General features: G+C 34.7%; 1 protein-coding gene across 3 annotated transcripts; it reads right to left on the bottom strand.

Moving 5' to 3' along the window:
• Positions 1-872: 872 nt before the first annotated feature.
• Positions 873-13,368, bottom strand: LOC115209776. 3 transcript variants are annotated; one of them, XM_029778292.2, is made up of 3 exons: positions 13,103-13,368; positions 5,404-5,529; positions 873-1,848 (listed from the first exon to the last, which is right to left on the bottom strand). In XM_029778292.2, exons 2-3 carry the CDS (start codon positions 5,510-5,512, stop codon positions 1,055-1,057), a joined length of 903 nt encoding a protein of 300 aa, XP_029634152.1. In that variant the 5' UTR covers positions 5,513-5,529; positions 13,103-13,368; the 3' UTR covers positions 873-1,054. The 3 variants fall into 3 exon arrangements, with proteins under 3 accessions (XP_029634152.1, XP_036357012.1, XP_029634151.1); XM_036501119.1 differs by having other exon boundaries at positions 5,404-5,532; positions 13,159-13,368; XM_029778291.2 differs by having other exon boundaries at positions 5,404-5,532; positions 13,103-13,366.
• Positions 13,369-19,414: the final 6,046 nt, after the last annotated feature.

The raw sequence follows: 19,414 nt of genomic DNA, 5'->3' as shown, positions 1-19,414 counted from the left end.
TGAGAAAAACTAATGCAATTTTGTTATGGAAAGTTTGATTATGAAAATGTAAAAAAGTGCAAAAGTCAGTCTATATACAAACTTTAGTTCTTTCAAAACACAGTGAAAACAGTTCAATAAGAAAAGTTACACATGATAATTGAGACATAGTAACAGTATGATCCACAAGTATCCTTGAAACAATGAGTAGTATATTAAATTACTTAAAACGTTTTAAAAGACACAATCTATAAGTGTTTTTGTCACAAATTTATATTAATGAGTTATCTGTAATGAAAAGCCCTTTTTCATGTGATTACAAAAATGATTTCAATGTATAATACTGGATTCTAAAACTTTACATAGCAAAATATCATTGTTTAATTTTTCAGTTCGCTTATTATATGAAAATTAAAAAAAAAAAAAAAATTATACAATTTTCAGTGGAAAAATATAATCTAATTTAGTATAAATTTTATATTTTAATCAATGTACTGAGATTAAAAGTTCGAATGAATGAAATTCAAAAGGCATTCTGATGATGTATCTTTAAAGTTAGAAGTAATCTTAATTGATAATTAAGTATCACTATGATGAACATGTATAGAAATTTAGCTTTCTAAAGCATTGAATCTGTAATTTTTGATACTGTACCAGATGATGGGCAATCAACATAGAAGACATTCAATTTATTATTCTTATAACTTTTAGATTGTTAAAATGTTAAGACTTGGGTGCTTGTAATAACTACAAGCATGTTTAAAAAAATGTATGACAAGTACCTTGAGAAATAATGATTTGTACTTATTGGATATATTGACTTAGAAAAATGTAGCTTTTTCCATTTTTGAGAGCAATGGAATCAACATACATATATAAAAAGAAGTTTTTTCGAAAATAGTTTAGGCCCTTATAGTTTTAAGTTCAGCTGCCACTCCAATGTGTTTTATAAATAAGTATCAGTAAAATATAAAATTAAAGATATTCTTAGTAAAAAGAATTTGTACTAAAAAAATATTTTCTTATATTTAGTTGCGAGATTTATTTGTCCTCTCATTTCAATGGACATTCATATTTAAGAACTTTTCTTTGCCTTACTTTTACGATCAGTTTTTAATGGAAATAAAATGGAGAAGACTTTGAACCCCAACACAATGCAAGTACAAACCAGGAGAACAACAGACAATATAGTAATATTAGTCCAAGAAGTTTCTGAAGCATGTTTAAGCAGTACGCCAACTGTAGCCCAGCTAACAACCATATATGGTGTCACTGTATAGTGGGTAAGCTTGCGCTTGTAATCAAAGCAAGTATATAACAGGGTTCCAATTGACACCATCATCAGAACAATAATGCTAGAAATTTCTTCTTTGACATCATAAACATAGGTAAGAACCATTCCGAAGTTCAAACATGTTGCAATAGATACCCATGTAGCATTTACGGCAATACCATTTTGGACTAAGAAACGATTAATCCAAATATCAAAAAGCAAAGACTCTTTAATCATGAAGACAGAATAAGAATGCAATCTTCTATGAGAAAGGACAAGGCAGTATATAAGGCATAATGGAAGGAAGGAAATAATGATACCAGAATAAAGAATTTTTTCTCTGTCGAACGCAATTAACCAAATTATATTGATAATACAGTTAAGTATAAAACCAATAAGCATTTGCGAAGGCATCACATTACACGAAACATATAAAGGTCCTTTGGAAGTTGATCGAAATACAGTTGTGATTGCATACAAAAGCCACAATGCTTCTGACAGGTAAATTGCACCCCAAATGGAGAAAGCTGAATCATCAGGAACAGCAGCCAGATCATATTTATGAGAAATGTTACCAGTTTCAGAAGTGAACAGGCCTATAAAGAAAATATAAATTCTTAGAAAAAGATAATAAATCTTTGAAAATTTGCATAAATCTAAATTTCAACTTCTTTATTTTCAGTATTCAACATGAAAATTGAAATCAATTACAATTCAATTTTTGTCTTACACGCAAACACACATATAGTATGAGTAAAAAACAAGCTCCTATCTATCTTGAAACTTATCAGATGAAAAATGAGGTTTAATCAGAGCTATAAATTGCAATAGATTTTAAATTTTGAAACAAAAACACTATGTTAAAAAGTTTAATTCACTTCTCTCTGCAAATACAGAGTAAATTTTTGCTATGCAATACTAATTTAAAGTGTTTAAGCACAATGGAACTCAATAAATTGGCATTCATAGTGAAGGAACATTACAAAAATGTATACACAATCTTCTCAGTTTTAGAAAATTTGAAACCATTGTGAAGCAAGATAATATAGATGTTTACTATGTTTTTCTGCATCAGTATACAAAAATACTGATATGATTAAGAATTCAGTTAATTTGATAATTTTCGAGTTAAACAGGGTATGAAAAACAAAAGTCCTGCTACACTAGAAACTCCCAACTGCTGTTAAAAAAAGTTTACAATTACACACATGTACTAAGATGCATGGCCTAGTGGTTAAGGTACTGCACACATGATTGCAAGATAGTGATTTCATTTCCCAGACTTGTGGCATGTTGTGTTCTTGAGCAAAACACTTCATTTGATGTTGCTCCTATCCACTCAGCAGTAAATGAGTAACCCTGTGATAGATTGCTATTCCATTTAGTGGGAATGTCAGCCTACCCATCAAGCCAACAGGGTGCCATCATTTGAAAGCTACAATGCACATTGTGACCAGTGATGTACGACATCCTATAGTCTGGTCAATACAATGAAACATAAATTTGTTGTGTTGCCATGTAAATTTATACTGTAAGAAACTTTTCTACATCAAAGAATTCAGATACTCCGTGTTTTTTGCTAATAAGGCATCACAAAATGTATGTCTCCAAGCAAGTCAGATAATCTTAAGTTTCAAAGACTCTGAAATATACAAAATCAATAAAGATACTGTTCTGTTCAAGAAACCAACTGATCATTAATCGTTCATTGAAAAGTTTTACATATGAAGCTTGTTAATGAAAAAAGCCTATAATTTCAGGATAAGCATGGCCTTTCCAGGTTTTAGTTCTTTCTAGCTGCTTTTTGAATAGCAAAATTTATCATATACAGTTCAACTTTGACATGACAATATCCAAATAGGAGCAATCTGATGTAGGAAACAAGCATATCAGAATTCATGAATAAAGTGTTTGTAAAGATAAAATAAGATTTTACAAACAAGAAGTTTTTAACAAGTTACACTCTAGGAAGCAAATTCTCTTCACCAACAATAAACTAAAAGTTATTTTTATGATTTTTATTTTTCACTCTTACTGGTATATTATGAGGAATAACTTTCATTTCCAAACCTATCAAATCGTTCATACATAAAAGCATTTGTTTGAACCCACTTCGCTCTTTCTACAAATATTACTCTTGATTTCAAAGTTTCAAACTTCTCGTATATAGTTTGGAATTACTTGTGCTCTGTCAAATATTTTTCTTCTAATACCAAAATCTATGGTCAATTACAGAACTTTTCCACAACTTCTGAATGTCTTGTGTTTGCAAATTCCACGTGTACATTTTCCTTTATTCCTCTAATTGGATTAATATCAGCAATTCAAAAAATAAAGTTTCCTCATTGTCAAGGAGGGCCCATTTGGAGGTTGAACATTTGAGTTATTTCAAGATTGTTCCAAAGGTTGGATAAAATAAGAACAAGGTGCCATTAAAATGGATTGACATCATTATCTTTGTTGCTGACCTACCAGAAAGGTCACAAAGACTGCAGGACTCCTAATTCATGCATTAAGACAGTGGTTCTTAGTGCACCAAAATATGCATCTCGGTGCAAACATGGATTTTAAAACATAATTTAAGGATTTGGAAAATCTATACTAATGAATATCTTGAAAAACAAGATATCAATGCATTTGAGACAGCCCTTAGTACTATTAGTGAGGGCGCGTGGCTTAGTGGTTAGGGCATTCGGCTCATGATCGTAAGGTTGTGAGTTCGATTCCCGGCGACGCGTTGTGTCCTTGAGCAAGACACTTTATTTCACGTTGCTCCAGTCCACTCAGCTGGCAAAAATGAGTTGTACTTGTATTTCAAAGGGTCAGCCTTGTCACTCTCTGTGTCACGCTGATTATCCCCGAGAACTACGTTAAGGGTACACGTGTCTGTGGAATGCTCAGCCATTTGCACGTTAATTTCACGAGCAAGCTGTTCCGTTGATCGTATCAGCTGGGACCCTCGTCGTCGTAACCGGCGGAGTCTTTAGTACTATTATAGAAACTTCAATGCTTTAGTGTGATCTAAGTTAAAATCTTCAATCAAAATTTCATAATTTATGTTCCAAACATTAACTTCATAATGACAAAATTATTTTATTAAATCCTTCGTTATTTTCAAAATTAATAAAAAAAAAACTATGTTTTTCAACAGAAAAATGGTAATCGTTAATAAACAATGCAAATAACAATCAGTGTAAATACCTGTAGAGAAAAAAATCGTTTGAGCCAACAAAAGAGAACTTTGTAATCTGAACTAATGAAGAAGTTGCTCAACTTGCAAGAAATAGCAGCCAAATCTGCCTTAACACTTTAGCATTCCAATTATTGTGTCAAATGTAATGCTTACTTATTCACATTGTTTTGAATTAATCATACATTAATTCATAGCTTCAAAATTTCAATGATGTGATTGTATATTTTCAGAATGACATTGTAGGGTAGGTGAGAGAGTCCAGATATGGCCAGTTTGAGCATAAAACAAGAATATCTATGTCGGATATGGCCAGTTTAAGTGCTAAAGGGTTAAATCACATATTTCAATCTTAACTATAGCTTACTATGTTTTACTCAATTTTTAAACTTTAAAACAGTTTTATTAACTTAAGTAATTATTTTTATCTGATTTCTAATGGGCCAGTTATTTTTATTTGATATCCAGGGCATCACGAAGCCAAAAAGATTATGAACCACTACATTTGGGTTACACAAGTGGTATATTCAGCCACATTATAACTATAGTAGCTCCAACACCAACTAACCCTATTTAAGTAGATTCTGTTAGCTTAAATTTGGCATGACCAGCCCAACCATTCAATTTCAGAAGTTCAAAGAAAAGTGGTGCACCTGAGGATAGGATCCTTATCTCAGTGCCCCCAGCCCAACCAAAAATATTCTATTCTTTTATTGCTGCAAGTTATGGCCCATGGCCAATTCAAGATCTTATACATCAGCTTCTTTCCACATCTTATCCACAGTCAACAAAATTGAGCTTTAAGGACTCTTTCAAATTTTTATTAGGTGTTTCATCTATTGATCACCTCTCATGACACATAAGATCTGAAGGTACTATTCTACTATCAAAGTATGTTTCACTGATGTTAAAGAGAGCTTAATTTTTACATAACAGTTTAAAGACAGTAAAAGATTATTACCTCGACTTTTTTCTGGAAATACTGCCAAGTAACTAACACCAAGCATAGCCATGTGCACAGCAAACGTTAAAAAAATAAGGAAGATTTTGGCGAATTGATGCTTGCCCATTTTCAGATCCAAATAGTCTGCTGAAAATAAAATGAAGTAAAATGGAAGCAGAATTATATACCAATGCAGAAGATGAGCTCTCTTTGTGTCTCTTTTTACACACACATCTCAAGGAACGCTTGGGTTAAAGTAGTGAAGACTGATCCAAAGTTGTTGCATCTCTTAGAGGAGATGACAAAGGACTAGAATGATTGGCAACATAGTGTGAGAGAACACTCACATATAGACATGGCAAAATGAATAGTAAAATTGGTAATGGTGGAAGCTGGGACTCAGGAAATTGATTCTGTCAAATGCCCTGGTGACTCATTTGAGGTAACAGATAATTTCTGCTACCAAGGGGACCAAATTAGTAGTGAGGGAAGATGCACGGAGAGTGTGATAGCTAGAATAAGAATAGGATAGAGGAAATTCAGAGAGTTGTTACCTCTGTTGGCCACAAAAGGTTTCTCTCTCTCTCTAAGTGAATTGAAGATTGTGTGATACATGTTATAAGGACAGCAATTCTACATAGTAGTGAGATGTGGGCCCTGAATGCAGAGTACATGCAAAGGTTAGAAATGAATGAGACTAATATACTCTGCTGGATGTGTAATATAAGTGTACATGTTTGACAGAGTGCTAAAGTATTGAGAGAGAAGTTAGGCACAAGAGGAATTAGATGCAGTATGCAAGAGAGACGACTGCACTGGTTTGGTCATGTGATGCGGATGGATGCCAACAGCTCCATAAAGAAGTACCGATCTCTCAAAGTAGATGGAACACATGGAAGTGGGAGACCCAGGAAGACATGAGATGAAGTACTGAGGAACAACCACAGGATGTTGAACCTTTCAGGTGAGATGACAAAGGACCAAGATACCTGGAATCTTGCTGTACTCAAGACCTGAACTCCACTGCAGAGGTGTTAAGATTGGTCCTTCAGATGGTAGAAAGCACTCGTGGTGGTGCCACATAAAGGTACCCATGTGGTGTCATGTAAAAGCACAATGCAGTGGTACATGAAATCACCCAGCACACACTGTAAAATGGTTGTTGTTAGGAAGGGCATCCAACAGTAGAAACCATGCCAAATCAGACTGGAGTCTGGTGCAGCTCCACAGCTTGCCAGCTGTAGTCAACCATGCAACCCATGCCAATGTGGACAATGAATGTTAAATGATGATGCATGATTCCGTCATCTGGGCCTGATGAGTGAGGTGAGGAGTCTATGAAATTTTCAGTTGCATGAGACCAAATCAAACCGTTTTAAAATGATACTATATGTAATGCCGGCTAAATGTGTTGAGTGCCTCTCATTTGTCCACTCGTATGTGTGTGTATATATACACATACATGAGTGTATGTATTTATATATTTCTGTATGTATACTGTCAGGTTTTCACCTGACAGTATACCCTCTCATCTCTCAAACAACCTTTTCACTCATTCTTCTTTCCTCTGTCACTGAATGACACAATCATACAAACACTTGTCACAGCATCAATAACTCCAAACACTCTGCTTGAATATACACCACTAGAATTGTAAGAGCAAAAGCAACCAGCCTGGCCTGACCAATTCCATCATACCCACCTCACCTGTCTCCACTAACTGAAACTACAAACATACAACATATTGGTTGACTTCTATACAGAAGCTCTATGACAGATTTCATAACAACAATAAGGTCATCAAAATTGTTATTTGTTTGAGATCCAAGTGAAAGGCAGAGCATTGAGACATGTAAAAAATAAAAGTAAAATGTCACAAGTCACAGAAATACACCAAAAGTACTCTTATGCACCACATTTGTTTAACTCAATGAAGAATTTCATTTCTCTTCTACTTTTATAACTAAATATAGATGAGATCACTTGTTGATCGGATGTAAATGTGAAGTAACCTCAAAGTTGACCATTTCCGAACACATTCTACAATAGCTATAGCCATGTGGTAATCAAAGAGGGATTTCAATTTTTTCAGATCAGGTTGCTGGAGAATTATGTTTTTTTTATTTTATAACCTAAGTAACAAACAGATGTTAAACAAAGAAGACATATGTCACAGTTGAGTCACTCAGTAAGGGAAATAAACTGAGTTAAGTTTCCACTGTGCTTCTCAAAAGGTTTTTGACAATGAATCAACAAAATAAGTATAATCACCTTTGACATCAATGTCAGTAATTACACCATCCATCACTCTTTGAAAAGCACTTATGGAATTAGTCACACCAAATGGTAACTTGGAATAAATTACCAACAGCTTGAAATCTTATGGCAAATGTGAAATCTGTTCTTATGTTTGCTGTTGCATTTATTCTAAGATGTTCAATAGGCATCCAGAAAACAACAGTGGTTTCTTGTTTATAAGTAGTTGATAATAAGGCATTGTTGCCCACTATTTCTTACTACTAATACTTGTGCTCATAAAATGAAGAAATTGAAGGCTTAATGAGAGACTAAATGATTTCACTAAGAAGCTATTTAGTTTCACTTTAAATATTGAATCAACTGGCAAAAAGAGGCAAGATTTAGCAGCAACTGGTTTCAAATTGTTATCTAGGTATGAATAAATAAAAGGAGGGAGGAGTTGCCAACATAGAAACATAGAAACAAGTAAACAATAAGATTTGTTTAATGATCCTCTAAATTTAATTATTATAAAACTGAGTCATTTAAGAAAGCCATAGAGGAACACAAGTTACACAAAAACATTTAAATATATCTTTTGATTAAATAGAAAAATTACAAAGCAGTCTTTTTAGATTGAGTTGATAAGTCAATACAAGGATATTTTCTGAGAGAGAGAGAAGGTCAAGCAAATATTTATGAAACTAGCAACACTACTTAAATAAAAACATCAATATGTTCATGAAATATATATGCTAATAGCAGCATTTTAAGTTACTTTGCTTGATGTATTCTTGTTATAGCAAGGTCTTAGATGCTGATGTTCTGGTTGTGGTCCTTTTTGACTGACATACTTATGGAAAAATGGTCATTTTTGAATATAAGCAGAGAAGCTCCTGGAAAGAAATCAATCTCTAATGCACTCATCTCAATATATATCTGCAGTTACAGATCAAAGTTTACAGTGTCTGATGAAGCTTTAGTAAAATTAGAATATGCAGAAAATTGTATAGAAATTATCAATGAAGTACCATCAAAGCTATGTAGTCAAAAGAAACTTTTTCACTGTTATTTGTATTTTATAGCAAACTGAACTTGTAAACAAAATAATTGCTTTATTCAGTTCAAACATTCCACTTCAGCATATGATGTAAGCATTTGCTTACATCATGTGCTTTATAACAAATAGCTGCCAACCATCAACTAAAGCATAACAAAGTGCCTGAATGATTTTATAGCAGGTATATATATATATATAACAATACATTAGACCCACCATGGAGACATCTAAGTAGAGTTAATTTGAGCTACACACAACCAGTAGTAAAAGTATAATGACTTAAATAAAAGAGATTTTAGTAAATTTTTCTACTTGAACAACTGGGGTTTTTTTTTGTAAGTTTTTTGAAAAACTGAATACATATGTAGAAGAGTAATCTTTAAAATCACCTATAACACACCTAGATATATTCAATATCCAAGAACACTACTAGAAGGACATTCTTAAAACACACTTTATCACTCACTAAACCAAGACAATATCAAAATAATGACATGAGCTCCAAATATTAAACAGGGATGCAAACCACCAACATTACATGCAGTAACTTCCATGCTCTGAGTTTTCTTGGCTCATTTTCAACGTGGAAACCACCAGAATCAGAGCTTTTTCATGGTTACTTAACAAGCTATAAATAGCATCCACAGTCTTAAAAAAAGGACATATTTGATAACATGGTGCTGTGTTCCCTGTACATAGAGAAAATATGAGATGCTCTGGCCAGAATATATTTGATATGACAGCTCAATAAAAGCTAATCTAGCATTATCAATAGGTGTACTGAAATGTACAGAACAGTGGAAAGTGCAACATGTGCAGAGTTTGATAATGCAACCATAAAATTCATTACTGCATACTGGAGTATGCAATGTGTTTCTTAGCTAAGTAGAGTCATGGTATAACTGGAGAGATGAATCTGTGAGTTGTACCTAATCATTTAGTTGATTACTTACATGCAGATTATTTCTGCAATATATAATTTCTACTAAACTGAAAAAGTAAAGCTCTTTAAGTATGCTTGAGCACTTGGGAGACAAGACTGTAAAACAAATCCAGCCCAACTGGAAACTAGAAGAAAATGGAAAACACAAGATACAGTAGACACAACAAAAGAGCTTCAAGATAAGAGTAATAACAGGATATATGTAAATTAATACATAGGGATAGGGGCTCAGTGGAATGGTGATAAACAACAAAAGGGAAACAAAGATGGACATAATAGAGGAAATGAGGGAAGAATAGAAGACCAGAAAAACTCCAAAGTGCCAACAAGGACAAAAGATGCCATGGGAAAGTGTCTTAGCTAGAATGACCAGAGGCATGATGACTCTTAGAATTAGCTTCATCCTCAGATCTGTGTATATGACCTCCTGTCCTCGAATATAAACTTGATGAAATGGGGAAAATTAGCCAACCCTGAGTGCCTATTCTGTCAAAACAAACAGCAGAGTATACACTGAGCTCATGTAAGGTGGTGCTTGCCCAAAGGAGTTGCATATGGAAGCAGAACCAAGTGCTTAAAATGAGCATATGTTTGATTTGTAATGTGAGCAAAAAAGTCCACACCACTAGAAGCTCTAGAAGGTAGCAAAAAACTATGACCTAGAACAGCTGTGTATTGAATCATGGAAGCAGAATCTACTAGATAGAGTGGATGATTGGGAGTGCACAGCAAATCTTGTAAACTGGAAACAACTCAGAAATCAAGAACAAGAGTGGTAAGAGACTGAACAGTAACTCCATTCACATAAATCAAACGATTCTGACTCAACTCACTGTAACATATGAAAGTAGAATGGAGAAAGCCTACATTTAAAAGACTGAGAAGCATGCAAGTTTAGAGAATCTGGCTTCAAAGCCAAAATCTTCACTATAGCATAGCTGGAGGGGGGGGTCACTTTTCATCCTATTGCAGGCTATTGCTGTAGGCAATATGTGATATGTGTGGGGTCTGGGGGCGGCAAATGGAAGGGCTGCCCGGGTGGCACACACTCTAGCTATGCTAGTGATCAAGAGGGTTTGTATGCAACTCTGCCTATGATCTAATGACACAGCTCTCAATTTCTAAGAATACCAAAGACCTAAAGGCAGTGGCAGAAGCAGCCAAAAAGAGATCTAACTGGATCTGGTCAAAGTGAATTTCAGAAGTACTTTTTCATTGTATAACTAGTATATAATAGCAAAGTGGTTACATCTATCAGAAAAGCACCTTGGCTTTGAGGTACCTCATCACCTTCAAGGGTGCAAATTTGAACCTAAACAGTAGTACAAAAATGACAGAGGAGTATCAAAGAGTCATGACCTGGATGTGACCTGGCCTCCTTAGAGTGTAAAGAGTTAAGAGCTAAAACATGTCATAATTTAAATTAGCACTTGATAAATAGAGATCAGTAAAATAGCATCAGACTAAAATAAAGGCTCCATTGCAGAATATACTGCAAATTTCTGGGATTAGTGTGTTCAACTGAACACTTGATTGTGATACCCCTATACGGCTGTTGCCCAATGACTGAAAACAGTGAAAGAGCGTATGTGTGTACGTATACGTGATTTGCTTGCAGTCTGCCTGGAACGTATGCCCAGGCTTCTTGACATGTTACATACTGTTTGTAAATGAATGCCTCACCGTCCATACAAACGGTACTGCTTCTAGTCAGCAAAAGAATTTGCGGGTTGACTAGTGGATTCATTATCTTGTTTGGAAACAGGCGAGAGTTGGTGTCAAGAAGGGCACTCGAACGTAGAAAAAAATCATGATCAGTGTTCCTAAAAAAATATAGTTCAAAATTATAAAATATACAAAAAAAAAAAACATAATTTCTTCGAATGTGTATGTTTTTTAAACAGTGGAGTCTACAAAAGAAAATTTGAGGAGATAGCCCCTAAATTCTTTTCCGTAATTATTCTGTTTTGAAATTCTTTTGAAAAGTTTTTAGATCGATGCTTTAAACTCCAGAGATAACGACAATTTAAAACAAGAAATTTGTATTATAGAACCAGGCTTAAATTATCTAGATTTAAACTCTCTAACAAAATTGCCAACATCAATGTTCCAATCACTGGATAAGTTGCATTACAAAATTCTTCAACACAAGATTTTCAAAACCTGTCAAAACTGAGACGTCACGGAAAAACAGAAGCGTCCCTTCCCGTCCCGTTATTGGCAAAATCGTAATCTCAGATACTTAAAACATACACGAGCGCATGAGATACATTCCGACGCTATTCTTTGGAAACGTCACGACTCCGACGAGGAAAGCAATAGTTATTTAAAAGTCGTTCAATTTTTGGATTTTATCTGTTTGCCTTCAGGTTTTGAAATTTTAAATTTAAATGAAAATTTTAAAATTTGAATTACTCAAAATTTGCAAACTTTCAAAGTGATTAACTATCTATTTATAGATTTGACGAAAATTAATTGTATTTCAATAATTAGCACAACTACATTAACACACCAAATTTGAAATCAATTGGAAGAAATTGAAAAGTGAAAGCCAAACAAAGATCCAAATTTTCTTCAACCGTTCCTTCATTGTTGAGTAAATCAATCAACGAACGAAGCGAAGCAATAATGACTATCGGAAACAGCTGTAATTCGAATTCACCCCAAAAAAGGAATATGTAATGACTACAATAGATAGATGGCTCAAGTAACAAAACGGAGAAATCCAACTTATTTCGGCGTCCTGATCCGAAACTCCCTCGTAACGGTTTTATTAAAAGCCGTTACAATTCATTTTCATCACAAATCTATAAATAAATAGTTAAAACAATGAGTGCAACTGGAGGGGAAAAAAATCCCCATAAATCCATTCGTAAGGCCAAAAATCTCGTTATTCACATTAACATACACACAAATAGACAAACAGCACTTGCATTAACAGACAGAACTATATTAATACACACACACCTCACCACTACCACAAAATAACAAAACTTGATTTTCACTTTGGCTTCGTATAAAAGCTCTAAGAAACCGGAGTAACGAGACAAAATCTTTCGATTTGTGGACTTTATCTTAATTTGGAGGCAAAGGTAAAGAATACGTACACTCGAGGTTTAGGACTAGTTTTAGAGTTCGGGTTTTTGTTACGCCGAAAGCCGGTGGTGTACGTATTCTTTACCTCCACCAATTTCTGTGGACGTGTTTTTTTTATTTGTTTTTTAAATAAGACATAATATAAAGTTTTAACATTCTAAAGTTAACAAATACCTACTGTTTTTCTATAGTTATTTACCTTTGTAAAACTGAAAACTTTTGCACCATACCAAAGCTAAAATCAAATTTTGTATATCTTACATAAACAGAACAATTGCAACATATATGACAGTTAACCGTGTTACATTTAAATGTGAAAGATGTTACAAGCAAGAAAATTCACATGAAATTTTTTTTTAAAGTGCTTGCACATAACTTACCTTTGTGAGGTAAACTTTTAAATATGCAAATATCACTTAATTAGGTTTGCGCTGACCAAAATAATAAAGTCAGTGTAGACACGTACGGCAAAGAAAATATAAAATATTTGTGAAATAAAAATAAACACAAGGAACCTATTTCTTGAGATAAACACAGTAACTGACATTAACAACGATCCCAGCATTCTACCGGTATTTCCGGTTAAAATTTTATTTCCGGTATGTATGGGACCTTTGTTGGGTCTTCCCTATGGGAAGGACCTCGACTTTGAATAAGCTTTATAATTACATTAAACCAAGGCAGTGAGCAGGCAGAATCATTAGCATGCCGGGCTAACGTCTGTCTTTACGTTTTGAGTTCAGATTCTGCCGTGAAAAAGTTGTAATCGACTAGCCCCCCACTTTCTCAAAATTTCAGACCTTTGTACCTGTAGTAGAAGGAATTTGTTGTGCTTTTAGTAGAAAAAATTACTATATTAAACCGACAGAATATGTATTGAAATAGGGAACTGTATCCCAGATTTGTACCTTAACTAAAATGTTTGCATTGATAAAGGTATATACAACATAACCTTCAGCAGGAGGTTATATAACTGACAAATTTTAATCTACAAACTTTATATAGATTTCTCACTAAATTATAATGTCACTTTAACAATAATAGGGATTAGGGGTTGAGGTAAAGATCATGGACCGCATCCCCTTTGGGATTTTTTTTTTTTTTTTGTACGGGAGAACACTATATCGATGGCGGAGATTCCGAATCTGCAAAAAAGAAAAAAAGCATTAAAAATTTTTTTTTATTTCCCCTCACCCCATTTTGAAACCCCCCTCCCCAAAGATCTAGCAAAGGAAAAAAAGGGGATGGGGGAAATTTCACTTTCTGTCATAGGATGGAGGGGAGGGGTGTTTGAAAAATTGAAATTTTACCAATAATTTTTTTAGAATCATGATCTCCGTATTTTTCTACATATTTCGCCCAAAATGAAGAAATTGGGTGGGGGGTTCAGTTCTGAAATTTTTTCTTCTTTGGTAATTCGTATTAAAATTTTGAAAAAGTATTTCTAGCGTGTCAGGTTTTCTGTTTGGATACCTTTTGCGTCTGCTATTTTATAATTCTATGCATGCGTGAAACATTAGCAGAGAAAACACTTTAATTTCACTTCTTGTCATAGGGGCGGATGGGAGGGGGTGTTTATTTTTTTGAAAAATTGAAATTTTACAAATTTGTTTTTCAAATTCATAAACTCCGTATTTTTCTGCGTATTTCGCCCAAAAGAATTTTTTTTAAAGTGAAAATTTAAGAAATTGGTAGGGGAGGGGGTTAAATTTTGAAATGCGGATTTTGTTTTTGCAGATTCGGAATCTCCGCCTTCGATATAGTGTGTTCCTGTAAAAAAAAATCCCAAAGGGGTGCGAGCTATGATCTTTACCTCCGCCAGGATTAGGTGGATTAACTTTCTCGTAAAATTTTGTTACGTCTATTAGCAGAAGTAATTTAGTAATGGGAATGCTTCGTCAGATGTAATTTGCTAAACCATGATATTCGAGAATGACAACGAAGCTTTTCTCACCATTGGTGTGTCTTGTCATATCAAAGTATCAGGTGATGCTCGTATTTATACTTATCTGTTTCATACCTCATCCTTAGTTACCTCATTGCTATTTTACTGTGAGTTTTACATTGACTTGAAAACTTTTCAGATGGAAATATCTGTTTCAGTATTTCCTGTAATAGTCTGTAAAAATTGTGTCCTTTTTACCCAATTTTATTACTTATTGTTCGTTTTCTTCATTGTTAATGAATAAATATTTATTGTGGGAATTGCATGCCTTAAATACCAGTGATTTAATCCTGGTATGAGAATCTTCAGAATATTGAAGAACTGACAAACGAATAGGGTATTATTAAACAATGCATTTGTCTTGGAGATGTCAAGGTCGTGACATGAATTAGTGTGGTCAGGTTTCTGTTTTGTTTTTATTTTTTTATTGCGTTTGTGTGTCAATTTGGGTTAGGCTGTTTATAAGGAAGGGGAAAGGCAAAAAAATTGTACTTTAGGAGAAGGATTTTTAAGGTGAGGTTGAAAAGAATTTTTGTCGACTTAAGTAGGTCAATTAGGGTTACTGAATGATGCAGAGTGGGGAGGTAGATAGATTTGTGAAGTTTTCTTTTTCTTTCATTCTCTTCTTAGCTGAAATAGAGGGCATGCTAATGCTGGACTGGAAGACTGAAGTTAGCGTAGTAGGGTGTATTGGCGGGGGTGGGGGTGGATTCATACAGATGTACTAAAATTACACACACTCACGCGCATTGTAAAACACCGATATGCATGCAGACATGTAGGCAGATAAGCACATATATTGTGTGCATATATCAGTGTAAATACACAGCATAGATGCACATACAAAGATACACAGTATGCAGAGGTTTAAATGCACATACATACAGCATGGACATGCACCGTGCGTGCATATACTTATATCTACCTGTGCAAGTATATTCATTGATGCATGGAAGCAGACAGCTTGTATGCTTGCATATGTAAATAAATGCAGAATTTTTAATTATATGTGAAACCATGCAACAAAACTGGCTCTCAAAACTGTTTGAAAAGCGAGCTTTAGCAAAACCTTTCACCATCGTCACCCTCATTATCAGCGCCACCACCACTACCATCATCTTCCGTCTGCTTACCATGCTGGTAAGGGTTAGCCAATTCTCAAGTCAGTACTTATTTGGAATTTGATGAGTCTGAGGCATGGTTTCTATAGCTGGATGCCGTTACATGAATGTGTTGGATGCATGTTATCATAATGCAAGCACTAGAGAAGTTGTCTACCCTACATTGTCTCCATTCCTAGCACCACCTACTTAGCAGAGTGTACGATACATTTTATCATGATACCAACATTAAAGAACATGCCTTATTCCCTGTGAGATTAAAGAGTCCTTTCTACTCTATGTTGTTTTTTGTTTTTCAAGCCAAATGTGGTCAATGGGGTGGATAGAAGAAAGACTGATGAGAACAAGAGAACAAGGGTAAGTGGATGAGAGAGGTAAAGCAGAGATAGATGCAAGAGTGTAATATGGAAGAGAGTAATGTCCTGGAGGCAAATTTTTTTCCCACGAGAGTTCCGGACCCTATTTAGGAACTCATTTGCATACAGCCAATCAGCTCAACTATCAAAGTAATTTATGAGAACATAACAAGTGATGGGCGATAAGATAAGGTCACTTGGGTAAGGAATAACTATACTTCTTTTCTCTTCTGAGAATGCTTGTTTGTTTTTGTTCTTGTTTCAACCATGGCTGACTCTGCTTAGATATTTGTGTTGTTGTTTACTTTGTAAAGCAATAAGGGGAGAGGGTTGTTAGCACATCACCCTCTACCCAGATTTTTTTCTCATCCACATCTTTACATATGGGGCCCTAACAAACTCCAATAATAGGTATAGATGAAAATCTATCTAATTACTTGTCTCCTTCTAAAATGAAGCATAACTTGGTGATCGGTGGACTTACAACACCATTTTTCATCTTGAGTTTACTTGGTAGAGTGTGTTTGTTAACTTGATAACAAGGTCAAGGTGAACTCTGATTGGCTGTATGCAAATGAGTTCATTACTGGGGTCCAGAACTCTCGTGGGGAAAATATTTGCAGCCCGGTAAGGTAATACACCAAGGAGAAAAACTACTCCAATGTAAAACTTACAACTTGTTGGTCACTGCAGTTGTCTTAGTCCGCTGAACCACAGTGGTCAGACCTCCAAGTTCTAAAGAGCAAGATCAAATTGCACCTACTTACGCTTACTTTAAAACTAAGAGCAGGTAGAAAAGCCTTATGACAGGTACTTGATGGTACTGGTAGTTGCAACCTCAACCCTGCATGTAAGTAGCTATTCCTTCAAACATGAAGAACTGCCATTGATCAATCAACAGAAGATAGATAGAGTTAAGAAATTACATGTTAATTGTTAATAAAACTGAATAGGAAAAAAAGGAATGAAAGGAGGATACAGGTTAATAAAAGTGAGAGTAATAGACTCTGCTCTTTTCTGACACATCAACCTGGGTCAAAAAGAATGGAGAGTCATTTTCTTTTTGTGCCTTATAATTTAACGCACTCGCCGGTAAAATTTCCAATTATTTTTTATTTTTAGTTTCCTAACATTTACAACCTTTTCAATAGTCTTAGACTATTTTAAAGGTTGCAATATGCAATGAAAATTTTAGGAAACTAAAAATAAAAAATAATTGGAAATTTTACCAGCGAGTACGTTAAATTATAAAGCACAAAAAGAAAATTACTCTCCCCAGACACAACAGAATATGCTTCAATACATGAACTCATATAAAGAATCTTGCAAATCAAATCTAAAAATGAAATATATATTTATATATATATGTGTGTGTATATATGTATAAATGTGCATATATATATGTATATATATATTAACAGTTATCGTCAAGCTAATATGGCAGTCCATAAATATAGAACGAAAGCTTCCGCTAATTAGCTCCAAGAAACCATCGCCTCTAGCTAGCTATATGACCCACAAACCTGTGTCCATTATAACCTTCGAACAGGGGAGGTTAGCCACTTCCCCTCGCTGGTCAGGCATCTGCAGACATGTTTCAGGGTATTTGCCCTTTATCAATGCAGAGTAGCTGAACCCAACGGGGTTGATGCCAGGTGTGCCTGACTGGCTCCCTTGCCAGTGGCACATAAAAAGCACCATCTGAACATGGCCAATACCTGTGCCCCCAGACTGGCTCCCATGCCGGTGGTACATAAAAACCACTATCCAAAATGATCGATGCCAGGCCTGCCTTACTGGCTCCTGTGCTGGTGGCATGTAAAAAGTACCCACTACACTCTTGGAATGGTTGGCATTAGAAAGGGCATCCAGCTGTAGAAACATTGCCAGATCAGATTGGAGCCTGGTGCAGCCACTGGCTCTCCAGTCCTCAGTCAAAGTGTCCAACCCATGCCAGCATGGAAAATGGACGTTAAATGATGATGATGATGATGAATTTACAATGAAAATTTTATTTCATTTTCATTTAAATACTGTTTATTTCAGAGCTCACTACAGTTTGCCACCTCTGACTCACTACCACTCCGTTTGTTGTTTTACTTTTCTTTCCCTAGTGTCTTTGGAGCAAAGTGTTTAAATGTTGTCCACCTGCAGTAATATCTCTCACTGCCACATACTCCCACTTCATCTGTTGTTTTAGTTTTCTTTCCCTACAGGTACAGCATGGCCAACAGGGGCAACACTTAGCGTTTTATTATATTAGAAGATACTAGATGCTCCTGCCGTGACCCACTGGGTCACAACCACTCCAAGTTGAAAATGTTGATGTGCAGCAGTAAAGGAAAAAAATACTATTTCGAAGTTTGTACAATAAAATTCTCAAATAACACAGTTCTCCTGTCTTTGGTGTGACAATATAAAAATGACCAAGTGTTTCTTCTTCAAAAACATTCAAATGGCCTTCAACATTTTTTCCTTACTTTCTTCTTTGCCATTCTTTGTTACTACTGTTTCAAGTCAAATAAACGGGTACTTCAACATTAAGTAATATTTTTGCAAAGTCATCATTGATGCACAATGAAAAGAATTCTGTTAATATTGTTCATTGACAACCATATGTATCCTCATAATTTCTGAGTAATATTCTTTGTTCATCTGGTAGATGAACTTGCGGTCTCACTATTGCAGGTACTCTTTCATGAATTGAAAATCCTAAAATGGATGAAACTGTTTTGGATGGTCCAATATACCTGCCCATTGACTAATTTCGTTATCACTGTTTATTTGAACAGCAGCTTGGTCATTTCCATACAGCATGTACTTGATGATGTAACAACAATTTCAACATTGCAGTGGCATTTGAATGTTTTTAAAAGACTTTCATTATAAGGTACAACCCATTTGTTGTTTGTTTTTCCAATTTCATGAGATTCCACCCATCTCATTGTAGTGACAGTAAAACAAAATACTGTATTTTGTAACATCATCACCATGGTTTAAATACAAAAATATTTATTGGCATAGAAAAATAGGATTGTCAATATATCAGATATTTCTGAAACAGGTGTAAAATAAACAGGAAATAAATGTTAACATATCCCCGTAATTAATTCTAAGTGGCATGATGGCAAAAACATTTTATTTTCTTGAATAATTAACAAAAAATATTTTATTTATGTTTTTTATTGTAACTTTTATTAGCATATTACTTAATCAAGACTCAAAATTTTATAACAATGGATGCTTTCAGACATGGCAAGTCTCTTACAT

Source organism: Octopus sinensis, linkage group LG3 (genome assembly GCF_006345805.1).
Source record: "Octopus sinensis linkage group LG3, ASM634580v1, whole genome shotgun sequence".
Classification (NCBI taxonomy): domain Eukaryota; kingdom Metazoa; phylum Mollusca; class Cephalopoda; order Octopoda; family Octopodidae; genus Octopus; species Octopus sinensis.
This window is presented reverse-complemented; position numbering and strand designations above follow the sequence as displayed.